Source organism: Poecilia mexicana, unplaced genomic scaffold (assembly GCF_051168715.1).
Source record: "Poecilia mexicana isolate PSO_F unplaced genomic scaffold, ASM5116871v1 scaffold_5, whole genome shotgun sequence".
In the NCBI taxonomy this organism is placed as follows: domain Eukaryota; kingdom Metazoa; phylum Chordata; class Actinopteri; order Cyprinodontiformes; family Poeciliidae; genus Poecilia; species Poecilia mexicana.
Genome location: NW_028263374.1, coordinates 14,363,265 through 14,380,227, shown reverse-complemented (window position 1 = coordinate 14,380,227; position 16,963 = coordinate 14,363,265). Strand labels below are relative to the sequence as shown.

The 16,963-nt window shown below is 42.2% G+C and overlaps 1 protein-coding gene across 1 annotated transcript in view; it reads left to right on the top strand.

Annotated features, from left to right (window-relative positions):
* Window positions 1–16,963, top strand: part of col7a1 (collagen, type VII, alpha 1) — a 71,816-nt gene that overhangs the window by 16,948 nt on the left and 37,905 nt on the right. The window contains exons 18-60 of the mRNA XM_088005585.1: window positions 389–655; window positions 1,868–2,011; window positions 2,127–2,258; window positions 2,611–2,757; window positions 2,846–2,983; window positions 3,068–3,217; window positions 3,296–3,432; window positions 3,531–3,657; window positions 3,748–3,891; window positions 5,149–5,318; window positions 6,157–6,198; window positions 6,287–6,313; window positions 6,499–6,543; window positions 6,646–6,765; window positions 6,843–6,914; window positions 7,010–7,045; window positions 7,119–7,172; window positions 7,293–7,367; window positions 7,595–7,708; window positions 9,306–9,332; window positions 9,433–9,486; window positions 9,594–9,665; window positions 9,751–9,810; window positions 10,323–10,358; window positions 10,434–10,478; window positions 11,389–11,424; window positions 11,511–11,555; window positions 11,659–11,694; window positions 11,810–11,845; window positions 11,935–11,967; window positions 12,073–12,282; window positions 12,404–12,439; window positions 12,518–12,598; window positions 13,869–13,904; window positions 14,021–14,065; window positions 14,157–14,228; window positions 14,366–14,410; window positions 14,496–14,531; window positions 14,638–14,679; window positions 15,317–15,397; window positions 15,537–15,572; window positions 15,668–15,703; window positions 15,901–15,981. Coding sequence (XP_087861711.1) covers window positions 389–655; window positions 1,868–2,011; window positions 2,127–2,258; window positions 2,611–2,757; window positions 2,846–2,983; window positions 3,068–3,217; window positions 3,296–3,432; window positions 3,531–3,657; window positions 3,748–3,891; window positions 5,149–5,318; window positions 6,157–6,198; window positions 6,287–6,313; window positions 6,499–6,543; window positions 6,646–6,765; window positions 6,843–6,914; window positions 7,010–7,045; window positions 7,119–7,172; window positions 7,293–7,367; window positions 7,595–7,708; window positions 9,306–9,332; window positions 9,433–9,486; window positions 9,594–9,665; window positions 9,751–9,810; window positions 10,323–10,358; window positions 10,434–10,478; window positions 11,389–11,424; window positions 11,511–11,555; window positions 11,659–11,694; window positions 11,810–11,845; window positions 11,935–11,967; window positions 12,073–12,282; window positions 12,404–12,439; window positions 12,518–12,598; window positions 13,869–13,904; window positions 14,021–14,065; window positions 14,157–14,228; window positions 14,366–14,410; window positions 14,496–14,531; window positions 14,638–14,679; window positions 15,317–15,397; window positions 15,537–15,572; window positions 15,668–15,703; window positions 15,901–15,981 — 3,458 coding nt within the window. The remainder of the gene's footprint in view (window positions 1–388; window positions 656–1,867; window positions 2,012–2,126; window positions 2,259–2,610; window positions 2,758–2,845; window positions 2,984–3,067; window positions 3,218–3,295; window positions 3,433–3,530; window positions 3,658–3,747; window positions 3,892–5,148; window positions 5,319–6,156; window positions 6,199–6,286; window positions 6,314–6,498; window positions 6,544–6,645; window positions 6,766–6,842; window positions 6,915–7,009; window positions 7,046–7,118; window positions 7,173–7,292; window positions 7,368–7,594; window positions 7,709–9,305; window positions 9,333–9,432; window positions 9,487–9,593; window positions 9,666–9,750; window positions 9,811–10,322; window positions 10,359–10,433; window positions 10,479–11,388; window positions 11,425–11,510; window positions 11,556–11,658; window positions 11,695–11,809; window positions 11,846–11,934; window positions 11,968–12,072; window positions 12,283–12,403; window positions 12,440–12,517; window positions 12,599–13,868; window positions 13,905–14,020; window positions 14,066–14,156; window positions 14,229–14,365; window positions 14,411–14,495; window positions 14,532–14,637; window positions 14,680–15,316; window positions 15,398–15,536; window positions 15,573–15,667; window positions 15,704–15,900; window positions 15,982–16,963) is intronic.

Here is a 16,963-nt window from a genome sequence, read left to right as displayed (position 1 = left end):
TAAGTTTTTAACTCAACCTTTTCATCAGTTTTGGAGAAATGTCCAGTTTTTTTCTCATATTTTTTTTATGTATGTCACTGTGGTTTCTGCATCCATCTCCTGACTGATACCTTTATACAGCATGCTCCTTTCCTTCTCCATAGCTTTGGTCTTTATCTAAAAGATGTAAATGAGCAATTATGAGAGAGATCAAATGGCAGGTGTGAACTCAAGACGAGTGTATGCTGAAATTAAATTTAAAGGTGCCTCAGAAAATATGCTAATAATACAACTTGGACTTTTAATCGGGTGTGTATGCTTTTGAGAGCCGTGACATAGGCATATATTTCAGGATGTTCTACTGCAATATATTTTCTTGTATTTTACAATCTTCTGTTCTCCTGTGCAGACGCAGAGCAGTCTCGTCTTCTGGGAGCAGAGTCTACTTTTTACACAATAGATGGCCTGCAGCCGGATGAGGGTGTGGTAATCGGTGTCGCCCCTATCGTTAATCAGCGTGTTGGCGAAGTCGTCACTTTGTCTTCAAGGACAAATCCCTCTACTGGAGCGTTGTCTGGGCTTCGTGCCACTGAGGTTTTGTCACAGAGGATACGCATTGCGTGGTCATCCTTTTCTCGAGCTACTGGGTACAAGATCGTTTGGCGCCATGAAGATGGTAAGAAGTGATTTGCTGTAGATACAGCAGCTATTAAGGGTTTACATATTCAGTTCTTTGCAAAAGCCTTCATGACCTCTGAAATTATGTGCATCTTTACACATTTTACAATCACAAATCTTTACGTGTTTCACAGGTATTTTACATGACAGATCAACAGAAAGTTAGACATAATTTTGAAGGGTAAGCAAAAATATAACATGGCTTTGCAAAAAAAAAAAAAATTATTTTTGCAAATAAAAATATGAACAGTGTGGCCTGTGTGTGTATTCAGCTATGGGACATAGTAGATATTTAGAACAAAAAACATGGAGACGGGAGACTACTTTTTTTTTCTCTCCCATTCATCTAGCAAAATAGCTCAGCCTCTGTCACAGAGACCAACAGTGATGGATTAAGTTCTGGACTTTGACTGGACCATCTGAACACATAAATATGCTTTAATAAGGTGATCCTCTGCCCATTTCTGAAGTCTTTTATAGCCTTCAACAGGTTTGCCTTCATGATTGTCCTTTATTTAGCTTCCTCCATCTTCCTACAAGTCTGACCTTATTCCCCATCTATGGTTAAAAAAAAAAAAAAAAGCATACTCACAGCATGATGCTGCCACCACCATGTGCCACCATGGGGAGGGGTGTTTGAGGTGCCGTGCTATTTTTCAGCCACACATAGAGTTGTATATGGAGGCCAGTGCTTCTCAATTCCAGTCCTCAGCGCCTCCTCTGCTCTGCATGTTTTAGATGTGCCTCTATTCCAGAACAGCTGATTCAAATGATTGCATGACCATCAAGTACTGCAGAAGCCTGTTAATTCCCCCAAATATTCAATTCAGGTGTGTGGCAGAAAGGAAACCCTGCTATTCCGCACAAAGGGAGATATTATATTAGACAGGTACTAGATACTATTATTAGATTTCTCCATAACTTTCTCCTTGACCTGTCTGCTGTGTTCCTTGGTCTTCATGATGCCGTTTGTTAACTAATGTTTTCCAACAGACTTCTGATCCCTTTACTGAACAGCTATTGTTATACTGAGGTTGAATTGGACACATGTTGACTCTGTTTACTGATTAGGGGACATTTGAAAAGCAATTTGCTGCCCTGGATTTGATTTAAGGGTATCAGAGTAAAGGGGGATTGGCACAAATGTATCACACATAAAAAAAAGAGTATTGAGAAGGTTAATGTTGACACTTTCTGTATCTCCATGCAGGAACTGAAACAACACAAACCGTAGCTGCTGATGTCTCCTCCTACACCATAGACGGCCTTCGGCCTAACTCGGCTTACACTGTGCAGGTTTCTGCCCTCGTTGGCGCTCGAGAAGGAAGTCCAGCTGTCCTCAGCGTTAGAACAGGTATCTCGTTTGTTTTCTCCTTAGCTACTGTTGCTGTTTTTAGCAATGCCCCTGCTGAAAGTGGGGGGGGAGGCGGGGAAAGGGAACAAAGTTTGAAATGTTTCTGTCCTGACAGAATCCGACCAGTCGGTTGTGGGAACTGTGACGTCGCTTAAAGTCCAGGAAGCCCGAGGGGAAGCGGTGCGGGTCTCCTGGGTTGGTGTCCAGGGAGCAACAGCTTATCGCATCATTTGGAGGAGAGTCGACGGTGAGCTAGTTTGTGTTTATCCGTGTGTTTTCTGTCGTGCTGCTATGTTCCCGTCTGCCTCGCTGATCTGCTGCAGAAGTCAGAGATCTTTCTGCCTCTTTCTGCAATAAGATCCTTGTTCGATCTCAGCTCAGACCGACGACCTATCCGTGTTTTACTTAAACACTTCAACCAAACTGTTTCAATAGTTTTTTCTTCAACTTTAGATTCCCACAGCTCATTGCATCCATGTCGGTGTGATTTCTAGTACACCCTTCTTAATGAAACCAATTCCAATTCATGGAAATGCGAATAAAAATCTGACTGTCATGCAAAGAAGGTCTTCTTTTCACACGACTTTCTGCTGCTGTAGGTAGGGAAGAGCGGAGCCAGCTGGTGGGCCGGGATGTGAGTTCCATGGATCTGGACCAGCTCGATCCTGGAGTTCAGTACGAGGTTCAGGTCATCGCTTTAGTTGAAAACAGGGAAGGGTCGCCCGTTTCCGTCAGAATCACCACACGTGAGCCCTGCATTTTACTGTCGGATACGTTGTACGGTGAAACATGTCGGCGTTGGGTTGTGATCTTGTGTGTTCTCCATTTGCACAGCTGGTTATGTCACCCCACCCCCCACACTACCAACCACAACTATACGAGCGACCGAGGCTAACGCGGATTCTGTGCGGCTGAGCTGGGCTCTCCTTAAGGGCGCCACAGGATATATTCTTCGCTGGAAAGAGGAGACAGGTGAAGAAAAGGAAGTCACGATTTACATTGTACAGCCAAACTCTCAATAACCGTTTCATCATTTTAAATATAAATATTCGTCAGATGTCGGCCGGGGCCTCTCCGTCACCCTGCCTCCGTCGTCCAGCTCGTACCTGGTGACCGGGCTGCGTTTGGGCCGCCGGTACAGATTCACCATCCAGCCCACCTTCGCAGGCGGAGTTTCACCTGAGACTTTTGTAGATGAACGCACCGGTAATGCACCGTCATCACGTTAAAAAGCCTCAAAAGCAGGAGACATTTGGCCATTGTTGCGAACCGTTTCCTCTGCAGTGTGTCTGGGTGGACGCCTTGACGTGGTGTTTCTTGTGCCTGCGTCCACCGATCGGTCTGACCTGGTGAGACCTCTGCGGGACATTGTCACCAGTGCAGCAGGGTCGCTCGCAGCTATTGGGCCCCAAGACTCGCAGGTACATTTCACTCTCAAAAGAGAAGAAAAGTAGGTTAAAATGCTGATAGATTTTATTTTTTATTTTTTTTAATTTGACAATAATCTGGTTTTTTGTAGGTTGGGGTGGTCGTGTACAGCTTTAGACCCAAAATCTGGTTCCTGCTCAATCGTCATTCAAGATTCGACACGCTGCTCCAAGAGATCCAGTCTACACCCTTTGATGAAAGCCCAGGGAATAACATTGGTCTGTTTTTTTTTTTAAGAATCATCTGTTTTAAGCAGCTGATATTGTGTGGCGGTGTGCAGTGGCGACATTAACTGTGTTACTCTTCAGGTGAGGCGGTGACGTTCACTCGACAGTACCTGCTGACCCCCTCAGCTGGACGGAGACCCAGGGTGCCCGGGGTGGTCGTGATCATTGCTGACAGAAAGTCTGTGGACAACCTGACCCTCGCAGCCAGCGGTCTGAGAGATGCAGGTGTGAGCGACTGAAACCGTGAACATGTGATGTGTGACGCCGACATCACTCTGGTTAGATGAAATCACTGCTTAGCATTTGGATAGTTTAATCCCTTTCCTGAATCAAATCCATTTTTTCAGTTGTGTCCTTCATAATCCATAAGAATTAAAACAAACGTTATGCAAAACTTTAAAAATAAAAAGTCAGAGTTATAAATATCAAATCAAATCAAATTTATTTGCATAGCACCTTTCAGCAACAAGGCATTTCAAAGTGCTTTACATCGTAAAAGCACACAAATACAAAGTCATAGAAACGGTCAACAATTGAAGCGTTACATTTCGCCGTTGTTAGACATCAGATTGTTGAATAACGTTTCATTGATTATGTTTCAAAACCAATTCCACTCACGGTTTTTGAGTCTAGCTTGAAATGCACTCAGTGTTTCGGCTGTTTTTCAGTTTTCTGGAGGATTGTTCCAGATTATAACAAACTTCATTATAAAAAAAGTCATTCAGAGAAGCAGTCTTTCAAAAGTATCCATGCCCCTTAACCTTTTGGATATTTTAAACTGCTGTGTGTGTTTTTTGGGGGATTTTGTAACAAAGTAATGCAAATTGATGGAAAAAAATACCAACAATCCTTTTTACAAATACAAATCTGAAATGTGTGGCATGCACTTGCATTCACCCACATTTAATCAGATACTCACATTTAAACTCCAGTGAAACAAATCCAGGCTTAAGCTGTTCCATAAAAACGAAAGTAATAAACATCTCAAGTGGTCTGAAAACAAACACACGTATCATTTTTCTTCCACTTAATAGTCATGTGACACTTTGGTTGTTCTGGAAGATAAATTACCAATTAAAAACATTGAAGTTTGTGGTAAAAAGAGACTAGATCTGAGAGACACTGTAGAAGTTATTTATCTTTTTTTCTGATTTCAGTGACATACATTTTTATTTTCTTTTTGACTTCCAAATAATCCAGGTCCGTGGTGTTTTAGCGCTACTTTGTGGATTCTTTATTTTAGGTTGCCTAAAATAACTCTCCTAATTGTGTCATCATGTTTCTGTGACATGTGGGCGCTGCGTGATCTTTCAGGCTACATAATGTGTAATAAACAGGGAAGCTGATTTTTCACAAATTTCCCTGAGATGTAAAAAAAAAAAAAAAAAAAAACTCAGTGTGAAAAATTTCTGCTCCTCTCTTATCTATGTTGCAGAAATGCTTCACTTGACATGAATCTTCACATATGTGTTTGCATGCAAGGTGTGACCGTGCTAGCTGTGGGAATAGGCCAAGCCGACACGGAGGAGCTGCGGCGGGCTGTGACTGACCGAAGCCCGCAGAACATCCTGTACGCCGGTAACGCGGAACGACTCAACACTCTGCACCCTGATCTGGCCGACTTGCTTTGTGGAATTGCCAGAATCCCAGAGGTGAGTCTGTTGATTAACAGGCCACGTTGGTTTTGGGAAAAAAAAGCTTGAAATTCTCTTTAGGATTTGTTAGCGAGTAATGGTGGAGATAGATCGATGGATAGGGGCTTTGTCTGTGGTAATGCAAGTGATTCTCTTGACTGTCGTGTTTTAAAAAAAAATAATAATAATAAAACTGAACCCTCTATAGTCCTCTCCTAATATTTTGAGAAACAGATCACCACTTTTAATCCTGAATACAGGGGGGTTAAATTTCCTCTGTGTGACTAGACTTATCTTGATGGAGACAGTAGTAGCTAGTAGCTCCCGCCGGACCACTGGAGGTGGAGAAACAGCATGAGAAATATTTCTAAACTCACCTAGGGTCACTTAGTTTCAAATTGACCATTGTTTAGCCCACCTGAGTATTGTTGCTGACCATGTCCATCCCTTTATCACCATGGTATACATATCTTCTTATGGCTGCATGTAACACACCAGGTCATAAAGCTTAAATCATTTCAAACTAGTTTCTTGAAAAATGGCAGCGAGTTTATTGGCCACCATGGATCTTTTATCATTTTCCTCAAATTTTAGAGGAATGTTTCTGATACCTTGCTGAATCGGTGCCATCAGTGCCAAACTTGTTCTAGCTTGATTTAACTCATAAAGTGAGCAGCAAGAGGAGCATATTGGCACCTTTCAGTGTCCAACAATGAGCCTGAGAGCTACATTGGGTAGAGAGAGATGTCTGGATTTAAATCTGGTCCCGATTCAACCTGATCTCAGTTAAATGAAAGTCAGTGGATCATTTGATGAATATTTCATTCCACCTAAAGGTTTCCTTTGATTTGTTCAGGTCACTCCAGGTAAAGAGCAGTGTACCGTACAGTGTCCTCGGGTAAGTCGGTTTTACGCCATCCAGGATAAATGAAACTTACTGATGCCTTTTTCCTTATTATGGATTTTTATTCATTTATGCCTTTTAGGGCGAGAAGGGAGATCGTGGCGAGACGGTAAAAATTTACAGTTTCTTTCTCCTTTTAACATCTTCCAAACAGAAATTAGAAAGTTGTGCTATTAATGAAATGACATTTATTAGGTTTTAGCCAGTTTTTGAGTGTCGTTTGCAACTTTTTGTGTCTGCAAAAAAATAATCATCAGTAAATGTTAAAGTGCCTCTTTCTGCTTTGTGCCACAGGGTGCAAGAGGCAGAGATGGTGCAGATGGACGCAAGGGCGAGCCTGTGAGTCAGACAGATCAGCCACTTTGACAATCCGTTGTGGAATAACGTACAGTGTTATATTTTAAGCTAACATGCTGTGTGTCCCCTAATGTCACGATGCAGGGCCGTGATGGTTTGCCTGGGAGGGAAGGTCCGAGAGGTCCTGAAGGACGTCCAGGAACACCAGGACAAACGAGCCCTATTGACCCTTCTCAGCGGATAAAAGGGGAGAAGGGGGAGAGGGTGAGTGCAGCTGAGTTCATGCCAACATGATCAAAAGAAAACTGTCAAAGAAACGTTTATATATTTTCATCTTTTAGGGCTTTCCGGGAGTGGATGGAAATCCAGGATTTCCAGGAAGACCAGGAGCTCCTGGAAATGCAGGCGTTCCGGTGAGTAGAGCTACTGGAACCCATTGATTGATATTTTTTTGTTGTTGTTGTTGGTTTTAGTTTAACAATAAAAACAACTTTTTGTCGACCCTTAGGGCTCCCAAGGTCTCCCCGGGGTCAGAGGAAGCCCAGTGAGTAACACACTGACCCTCGAGCTACCAGGTGTATGTCAAAACTCAGCCCTGTATTGTTGTCTTGTTTTAGGGTGAACCAGGAGGACAAGGCACGCCGGGGTCAAAGGGTGATAAAGGGGAGAGGGTGAGCTCAAACCTTATTTCAAATTTCACAAAGAAAAACGTTCCTTCGGTACAAACGAAAGCCGAGACCAAAGTGATGCGTGAGGTGTTTTATACTTTCTGTGGTTTGGTGATGTTTCAGGGTGAGCCGGGTTCCTCTGTGCCTGGTGGGGGTCTTGCAGGGAGGAAGGGAGAGCCAGGCGTCCCAGGAATACCAGTAAGAACCTATAGAGTTGCGAAATTGAGATAAAGATGGAAAAAAAACCAACAAAATTCACATTTTTTACTGTATTTTGTGTAGTAAATGAAAAGTTCCACATTTAAAACATTCATCTTTTATTGATAACATCATGTCTGATTCCTATGGAGGGGTGGAGAAAGACTCCTGAAGGTGTCACAGATCTCCTTAGGGGAACCCAGTAATTTTCTGGATCTCATGTGAAGGGTAATCCGGGTCGGCCAGGTGGCGACGGAGCCAAGGGAGACCCCGGAGTTCCAGGCCGATCAGGTCAGGACGGTCGCCCAGGAATCCCAGGAACGCCGGGACTTTCCATTAAGGTTTGGCTCCTCCACAGCTTCTCTGCAAATTGATTAATTATAATTGATTTACCAGGGCAAAAGGGGAATGAATACAAATGCCTGCCACACTTTTCAGATTCCCTAAATGATGTTTCATTCTCCTTTTGTGCCACAACAACCTCTAAGTTCTTTACTTTGACCTGTCACATAAAATCCCAATGGAATAGACTGAAATCTGTCACTGCCACATGTCAAAATGTAGATGAAGCTGAAAGGGTACTAATACATTTTCAAGGTCCTGCTTGGTAATTAACATGACTGAAAAATAACAAATCGGAGAGCCACACGTTGGTTCTTTAGTCCTCTTTGAGTTAGATTATTGTTAGTAAAGCAGAGCTGCTGTGTTCAGAATAACTCACATGGTGGTAGCATTGAGTTACATGCAGAGAAAGCATCACAGCCGAGGCTCAAATTTACCTTTGACTTTTCCTGTGGATGAATACTTTCTGCAATTTTTTACTGTATTTGATTTGATCGGCTCAGTGAGTTCTGTTTCATTCCTTGCATGCATATTTGAAAACATTTTTTTTCTTTTCTTGCCAGTAAAATGAATTATAAATATAATATGATCTTGGGATATATTTTACTCTTAGTTACGTGTAGATCGGAATCATTGGCTGTTGCCACTTTTATGTAACGGATATGATTGAGTCCATGCATTGAGTACACTCCAGTCCACAGGATCCCTGCAGCACCTTATTATGCTTTTCACAATGCAGCGTGCATTATTTTATCACAACAGGAGCCAGGCTGCCACAGACGTTGATTTTTTTGTTGCTCCTGTCGAACAATGCTGCCAGATTAGATGTAGAAGATGCCATTTATACCAGCTAGATCTCTCTGATGCAGGATAAAATAATTGCTGCTTAATTATTGCAGCAATGATCATTAGTAATCTCACGCTGGGCTTTGCAGACCCTCTGTCTACACCGATGAAGATTAATTCCTCTTCTTCTCACTGAAAATTGAAAGCTTAAATGATGGCTTGTTCTTCTTTCTAATGAATTCATCAAATAATTATCATATCCACTCATGGAGCTTTGATTATCAGTTTTCTGTTTATCAGTTGATTATTAGGTAAAAAAAAAAAAAAAACCAGATGAATAAAGCAAAGTACGTTTCCAGATACAACAGAACTCTGCTATTCCTTGTGCTTGGTCTCAGTGTACATCACAAAGTTTGACAGGATTTGATCCTGATTTTCACAAGGTTTTATTACGTTCTTTAAATTTAGACCCAAGTAATATTTTTGTTTCACTACACGAACGTACATGGGAAGACAGGAAACTGTGTAAATACAATTCAATGCATTTATCATTGAAAAATCATTCCTTTTTTCCCACTAGTTTATTTTTCCTAAAAAAGTAATATCCCACATATCCCATTTATGTTTAATTGGTTAGTGAAACAGGAGAGTTTATTTTAGCAAAATAATATCTCTATTTTGCTGGTTTAAAAATGATCCTCTCTTATCTGTTACACAGTAATTGTACAGTTTCTTTTTTTTTTTGTCTTTGCTTACTAAGCTTTTTTTTTCTCAAATATTTCTGACTTTGTTTCATTTTATCTCCCTCAGGGAGATAAGGGCAGCCAAGGAGAGAGGGTGAGTCATGCCATATTGAACATGTTCTCTGAGTGCAGACATTTCCCCAGGAGCCAAAGAGCGTAAAAGATCCTCGGCTCTTATCTCTCTTTGCTGACAGGGACCTCCGGGAGTGGGAAGCGGTGTGGCCGTGAAGGGTGAAAAGGGCTCCCCCGTAAGCATCGTCAGTCACTCGTAATGTGCTGACTCGTTAGTTTTGCAGGTGAACCTCTGTGCGCATCTCGTGTACTTTGCATTTTCTAATTGCTTTGACATCCTCAGGGCATCCCGGGAACGCCTGGCGGCCCGGGCCCGAGGGGGCCGGCAGGGCCACAGGGCAGCAGAGGAGAAAAGGTATCTGCAGGCTTGATTTGGTGATCTAACTGTGAACAGAGCAGAGCGACTGTTTTAATGAGAACGGGTCATCTGTGGTCGTCAGGGCGAAGACGGTGCCGGTCTACCTGGACCTCCAGGAAAGCAAGGAGAGACCGGGGATAGGGTGAGTCTGATTGAAGAAGATTTCTGATTGGCCGGTGAGATTTAAATGGCTGCCTCAAAGAAGCATAGCTTAACTTTGAATTAGATGTACGGTGCAAAGTGTATTACCAATGTTTTCTCCACGTGGATTCGGTGCAATACAATCCTGATTCACTAACCAGTGGCTCCACCTGTAGGATAAATGGCAACAGACTTTGCAGAAATTTCACAAAATGCTGTTAAAACATAGCAGTGGATACTTAATCAATTGCTCTGGTAATTGATGAAGTATCCATAATTATTTTTTTAGCAGTTCTAAAAAATAATTATGGCATGTGATTTTGTTTTTGTCCAGATGAGTGTATTTTTGTTTTGTTTTGTTGTTTTTTTACACCTGAAGATAATGCATGATGTTCAACCATGCAATCTTTTAGAATTAGTCTGAATTTGCTTCACCTGAACGACCCTGTGCCCTGGATGAAAAGCACCGCGGCGCAACATTTTTAGCTTATACATATTTCCGATAATTTCCAGGGTCCCCGCGGGCCTGCAGGTGAGATCGGCAACAAGGTAAGACGCATGCGATTAAAACAAAATATTTCTGTAACAAGATGGAAGAGGAACGACCGACCTCTGTCCCACCAGGGAGACCGAGGACAGCCGGGCGAGCCTGGGACACGAGGAGACAGGGTGAGTCATATGTTAGTCCCTGCGGACATGTCCACACCGGCATGTATGGTACTGTGAATGCTTAAAATCTTCAGCTTCTCCTGAAATTGACAGTGGATTGCATCTTGGCGACAGCTTAAGCAGAACGTGTTGATGATGTTCTCGCTTCTCTGTGGACTCTGATGTTCCAGTAGGACTTGGACAGCAAAGCCTTGGTGCTTCGTTGATTGTTTCTGAATCTCCCAAGGGATTTGCTTTTATCTTAGAGGGACAGTTTGGGTCAGAAAGTTGACAGCAGACAGTTTGTTGGAGCAGCAGTTTGTCTATAGCTGAGAGGAAAAAGTTAGAGAAGCTCATCAGAAAGACCAGCTCTGAGACCAGGATGTCCTCTAGTTGGACAATGTCTCCCACCTCAAGCATGAAGCGGCTGCAGAACTGGGGATCTCTGAGAGACCACTGCGTCTCAGGTGCACAAAGTCGCATGATTGCAGATCCTTCCTCTCAGCAGCTATAAGATTTTATAACCATCACTGCTTCCAACAAACCCAACCGGTTGTTTACATCCCTCATGTTTGTTTTTGCACAGTTTTTCATTTTCTTGTCAATTGTGTGTTAAGTTTGCAGTAGCGTTAAGCAAAGTTTGTACACTTCTTAAAATCATCTTATTCAGTTGAACTAAATTATTTCTCATAGGTGTACATGTTTTATATAAATTTCCCCTTATTGTTCAATCTGTTATTGTATTTTTTTTTGTTTTATTGCTAATTTTATGTCTTTCTACTTTCATTTACATTAATTACTGATTTTGTACACCTGAAATTAAATGAGGGATATTTAATTTCATTTCTGTCCCCTTCTCTTCTCTATTTCTATTTCCGTTTTCATTTTTGTCAGTAACCTCAGATATTTTTGAACTTTTGCATCTTCATAGGGGGAGCGAGGGCCTGCTGGGGAGACCGGAGAGAAAGTGAGTAGAGCTGAAGTTGTTGACCGTTGACCTTTATTGATTTAAAGGAAGTTTGCAACGTTTTCAGCATAATGCTGTCTTCTTAGGGAGACCCAGGGAAGGCAGGCATCCCAGGATCACCAGGCCTGAGAGTGAGCATTGCTTAAATACTTCATTCCTCGTCTGTGTGCTTTCCTTTTTGGTGCTCCTTATGTATATGGAGCGTCTAAACTTATTGTTTTAATTTAATCAAAGGGTTTACCAGGCCCAAGTGGACCAGCAGGAGAAAAGGTGAGACTGAGAGTCTATTAGGATCAGCGATGCATGAAGCTGCAGGTCACATCTGCGTGTCGCATCTTTCATAATCTGATTGGATGGACTTTCAAGACACGATGTCTGTTTCCAGGGGAATGAAGGAGCACGAGGGGAGCCGGGCAGGAGTGTGAGTGTTTAGATCTGATACCTGCAAGTATTGACTGAAGGTCTCTGACAGTGAAATGGAGACACTCTGCTCTCTTTTTAATCATTCAGACGGCAGGTTTACCAGGGAAGAAAGGAGAACAGGTTAGAGATAAAACGTGTCTGAATAAAAAAAAACAAAAAAAAACTATTATCAGCTCAAACAGACATTTTATGTTCTTGGTTCTTTGCTTGTTTTTTTTTCCAAAGGGTGAAAGTGGTCTGCCTGGATCTGAAGGCCTGAGAGGGGAGAAGGGGGAACCGGGGCAAAGAGGAGAGAAAGTGAGCATCCACACGAGGAATCACATGTTGGAGAAATCACGTTTATCAAATCAACATGACTCTCTGTTGCTCCATCAGGGTTCTCCAGGTACTGGAGGGTCTGGTGTTCTTGGACCTAAAGGAGAGCCAGGAGAGCGAGTAGGTTTATTATAATTTAGTCCTCACAAAGGGCACGCCTTATTTGTGAAACAATCTTTTGAGCTGTGTCCACTAAAACTCCTCCAGTTTGGTGTGGATTAAACATGTGGTCTTTCCTCAGGGACTTGCCGGTCTTAATGGACGACCAGGAGCCAAGGTATGTGGCCCTTATTGGCTTTTTCTTCAAATTTGCAGCAGCTTAATTGCTAAGTTGACCTTTTTCACTGTTATTTAGGGAGACCCAGGAGAAGCAGGCGAGAGGGGAGAGAACGGACGCCCAGGAATCCCAGGAAAACCTGGCCTGCCTGGAAAACAGGTCCGAATCGAAGGAAAATTCAATCTTTAAAAGCAAAATAAAAAGAGCTTCAGACAACATTGAAAAACAGTCAGATATGGAGGACAAACGGTGCTGCTGGCCTCAAGAGTTTGTGTAATAATTAAACAAAAGAGTAAAAAATAGCAATGTTTCCCATGCAGTAATGAGGTTTGTAGATGTGTTCAAATCCATAAAGTCTCTCCAAAAATGTTTCTTAATAACAGACTTGATAAGTATATAGATATTTTAAAATTCAGTTTAAAAGTGCTGCTTTTAAACTGTGAATTTGATGCGCTGCAGAACATCAGATTTATTGCTGACAAAACGATGTCGCTCACCTGCTGAAGAGCGAATATAAACATCCCCAATCTCCCACTGAAAGGACCTGACGTCCAAAAAATCCAGAGTGGAGAGCATCCGCCCTGCTACTGCTGTGGAGCTTTTTTTTTTTTTTTTAAGTGAGGTTGTAGATTTATGCCTGAGGCTTTTGCCCTAGAAGACGCATTTGTCTTAATTTCCCGTCATTCTAGTCTCTTGTATGGGACTGCAAGCCGCTCTAATGGAGCCGCAGATCAGCCATTCAGATACAATGACTGCTGCATACATATTAGTGTAACCGTTGTTTTTCAGATGACCTTTGACTTCAGTCACTTGTCTGTTGATTGAAATTACATCTGAGTTTATATCAGCTTGAACATGCTGGGAATCATTTTTTACAATTAATAATGAAAATAATCTGTCCAGCGGTCCAGGCAGGCTAATCTTTCAGAACTAAAAAGCTGTTTTAGTGTTTGTGTGAGCTCAACCAGACATATTTTACTCACCCACTGTTTTTTTTTTCACTGTCTACTCATTTTATTTAATCAAAAACAGCCCAAAAAAAAAAAAAAAAGAGTTGGCTATAAATATCACATATTTTAATGTTTCAGTCTCAGTTGGTTTTGATTTCATATTTCTTTGCTAACTGTCTTTTTTGGGGTGGTTTTTGTTAAGCGCTGCGTCCGCCACTTTATTCGATTCACTGATTTTTGCTGTTATTCTTTTACTATTAGTTCTGTGACACTTTGTCTTATTCTTTCATAGTAGATACATTTCGCAGCATATTCGCTGTGATGCTAAGCTCTTCCCTCTTGTTTCTAACATGCATCCCTTTCTAATGATGGCAGTTTAGAGGTAAAGAAAAAATAAAGCCTCTTTTTTGGTGTAAAACTCCCATTTCATGTTACCTGCCACTTCTTTATCATTTTATTTTACTATTTCCAAATTCTAGGGAGAAAAAGGTGACAAAGGTGACGAAGGCACACCCGTAAGTGGCTCTGGTTTCGTTTAATGTGTCATTTAACATGAACTTTAATCATCATTCTGACTTGATGATTAGGAGCCAAATGTGATCATGAAAATTTCATCCGTTTTCTCCTGCAGGGAGAATCTGGACTTCCAGGAAAACCAGGAGAAAGAGGTTTGCGGGTAGGAGATTTTCTTCTGGTTAATTTGCCACATTAGCTGCCACCTCACATCGAGTCCAGGTAACAGACATCGTTACTGAATGCTCGTTCAGGGACTGCCGGGTCAGGCGGGGCGGCCAGGAGAGAAAGGAGACCTGGGAGATCCGGGAGAGCAGGGGAGAAATGTGAGAGACTCTTTTATGTTTAATCGCACAGACAGCTTTTCGATGCGCTCTTGTGCTATTCCGGAGAGCACGTAAGAGAGCAAACCGCCAGGAAGGTCGTCTGCTCATTGCCTTTATCGATCTGGGTTCGATTACAGGGCAGCCCTGGACCCGCTGGCCCGAGAGGAGAGAAAGGAGAGCTGGTATGCCGTCTCCTTTCATATTGAAATCGACTCGTGTACCTTCAGATGTGAACTCAGCAGATTCACACGCTTTCTTCTCTTTAAGGGACCTCAAGGGCCTGCAGGACCACCGGGGAAAGTGGTGAGTTTCTCACTTAGCGTTTTTTTTTTTTTTCTGTTTGGACAAAAATGCCGATGCGTTGAAAAAGCCGAGCTTAATGCGATACCTCATGCTTGTCTGTCAACAGGCTGACATCCAGGGTCAGCTGAGAGGAGAGCGAGGGGAGAAGGTCTGTGCTCGTACTGTGTGTTCTGGTTTCAGTGCATAAAAAATAAAAATAAAAAAATGCAGGAACATTTTACTTTGAAATTGCAGGTTTCGACCCGGAGCTTTGCAAATGTACTCGTACCTCACAACATGAAAGTCACAGCAAGAAATGTCAATGTCTTTTTATGTGATGGATCAACATAAAGTAGAGGAATATTGTGAAATTGAAGGAAATATACTAATAGATGCATTTTTAAAAAAAAAAGAAAAGCCCAAGTGTGGTCTGCATTTCTGTCAGTTCCCTTTACTTTGGTACCACTAAATAAAATCCATTGCGACCAAAAGTCACAAAAACGGTACGGCACAACTGCAAACCTACCGAGTCCATCAAAACTAACAGGTTTGGCAAGGAGAGCATTATTCTTCTGGGAGCTGAGCATAACTGCCTGCCACACTTTAGAGATTTTTACTCATAAAACATTTTGAAAACCGAGCGTTGTGTGTTCCCTGCACTTCATAATCATGCACTGCGTATGCTGGCCTGTCATATAAAATCTCAACTAACCGCATTCACATTTGTGACTTCAACTATTACAAGTCACTTTGTTTTGAAAACAGTAGTAGCACTCACTAGAGGTCTTACATTATCGTGACCCCAGGGTGACGCCGGTGACCCCGGAGAGCACGGCGGCAAAGGTCAGAAAGGGGAAGCGGGGACTCCTGGAGCTCCAGGCCTGCGAGTGAGTTTGGTGTTTTAAATGGCTGCTGATTTTCCACTCTGCTCTAAATGCACCCGCATGCACATCCACTCCTTTCTGTGTGGATTTGCTGTGCATGACTGATCATTGTCCGTGACTTCTTCTTCTTCTGTCCATGAAGGGTCCGGAGGGACCGAGGGGGCCGGCAGGGATAAAAGTGAGTTTGTTCCATGCTTCAGTCATCATAACTGGTAGAAATGTTCGTCTCATTTTCAAATATAATGAAATGAATTTCCCTACGAATGTCTGCAGGGTGACACAGGAGAAAGAGGATCGCCCGGAGAGAAGGTTTGCAATCGATAAGTGTGACGAAGTTTGGTTTAATCAAGACTGAATCCAACAGTTATTCACTTTTTATCTGAGTCTTGAGTTTTTGTCTGAGTCTTGACTCAGCAGCAAATCAGAACGCCTTGTTATTTCTTTCTTTATGTACCACTACAGAAAACACTGCTTAGTGCTTCTGACTGTTTCTCTTCTTGTGACAGGGAGACAGAGGAGCGTCTGGCTTAGATGGGCGTCCTGGTCTGGATGGTAAACCAGGCTCTCCGGGACCACCCGGATCAAGGGTAACCCAGTTCCTCACATATTTGACCAAACTCTAAAAATCATTGCAATGAAAGTTGCTGTATTACAGGTGAAAGCAGGTATTCCCATGCAGTGTATCACAAATGCACTTCATTTCTTACTGTGTGACATTAAAGCAGACTAAACCTTTCCTGTCTAGGGTTGGCATGAAACGTACTCTTTGCTAAAAGCCAAAAATAATCTTAGAAATCTCTTTAGAGAATATTTTATTGCTTTCTTCAAAGGCAGAGGTTTATGTGACATTAGTTTTCTTTTAAGAAAATCTCAAAAGCCCGGTAGACTTATGTCATGGCTGTGTAAAATTGCCATGGGTAAATCAACAGCATTTGAGTTGAATGGATGTATTTTAAGGCGACACCTTAAACACAGCCGCTTCCTCGTGTGATGTAGCAACCAACCAAATCAACCAAGAGCGGTAGAGCGGCTAAAGTCTGGTTCATCCTGTGAGCAGATGCACACTTAAGTATAAACATAATTTTAATATTTACTAATCTTTCCTTTCAGATCCAAGGTGTGTTTTTGTCTGGCATTTGCTAACTGACTCCTACAATAAAAGCAGGAGACTTTGTACAGCTGCTGGCTAAAGCCAGTAAGAATGCATCACAGTGAGTCCTGTTCTGGACTGAAAGGCCAATCAGTGAAGCAGAAGACATTATTCAAAAAGAAAACTAAAAAGCTACAGTATGATATGCGAATGCACACAAGGACAAACGCCAAGACATGTCCGGTGGTTAGGAGTTGGTCATCATGAGCGTTGTTTAATTTAGATGATGATAAATGAAGATGGTAAGTCTGAGAACACCATGATCCCATGTGGCAGCATCGTGTTATTAGCACGTTTTACTGCAGGAAGGAGCAGTAGACTTCACAAAATAGATACAATGAGAAACTCTTGAGTGAATATTGACGCAACATCTCAAGACATCATCCTGGAAGTACATTTTTTGTGGACAACGTCCCCAA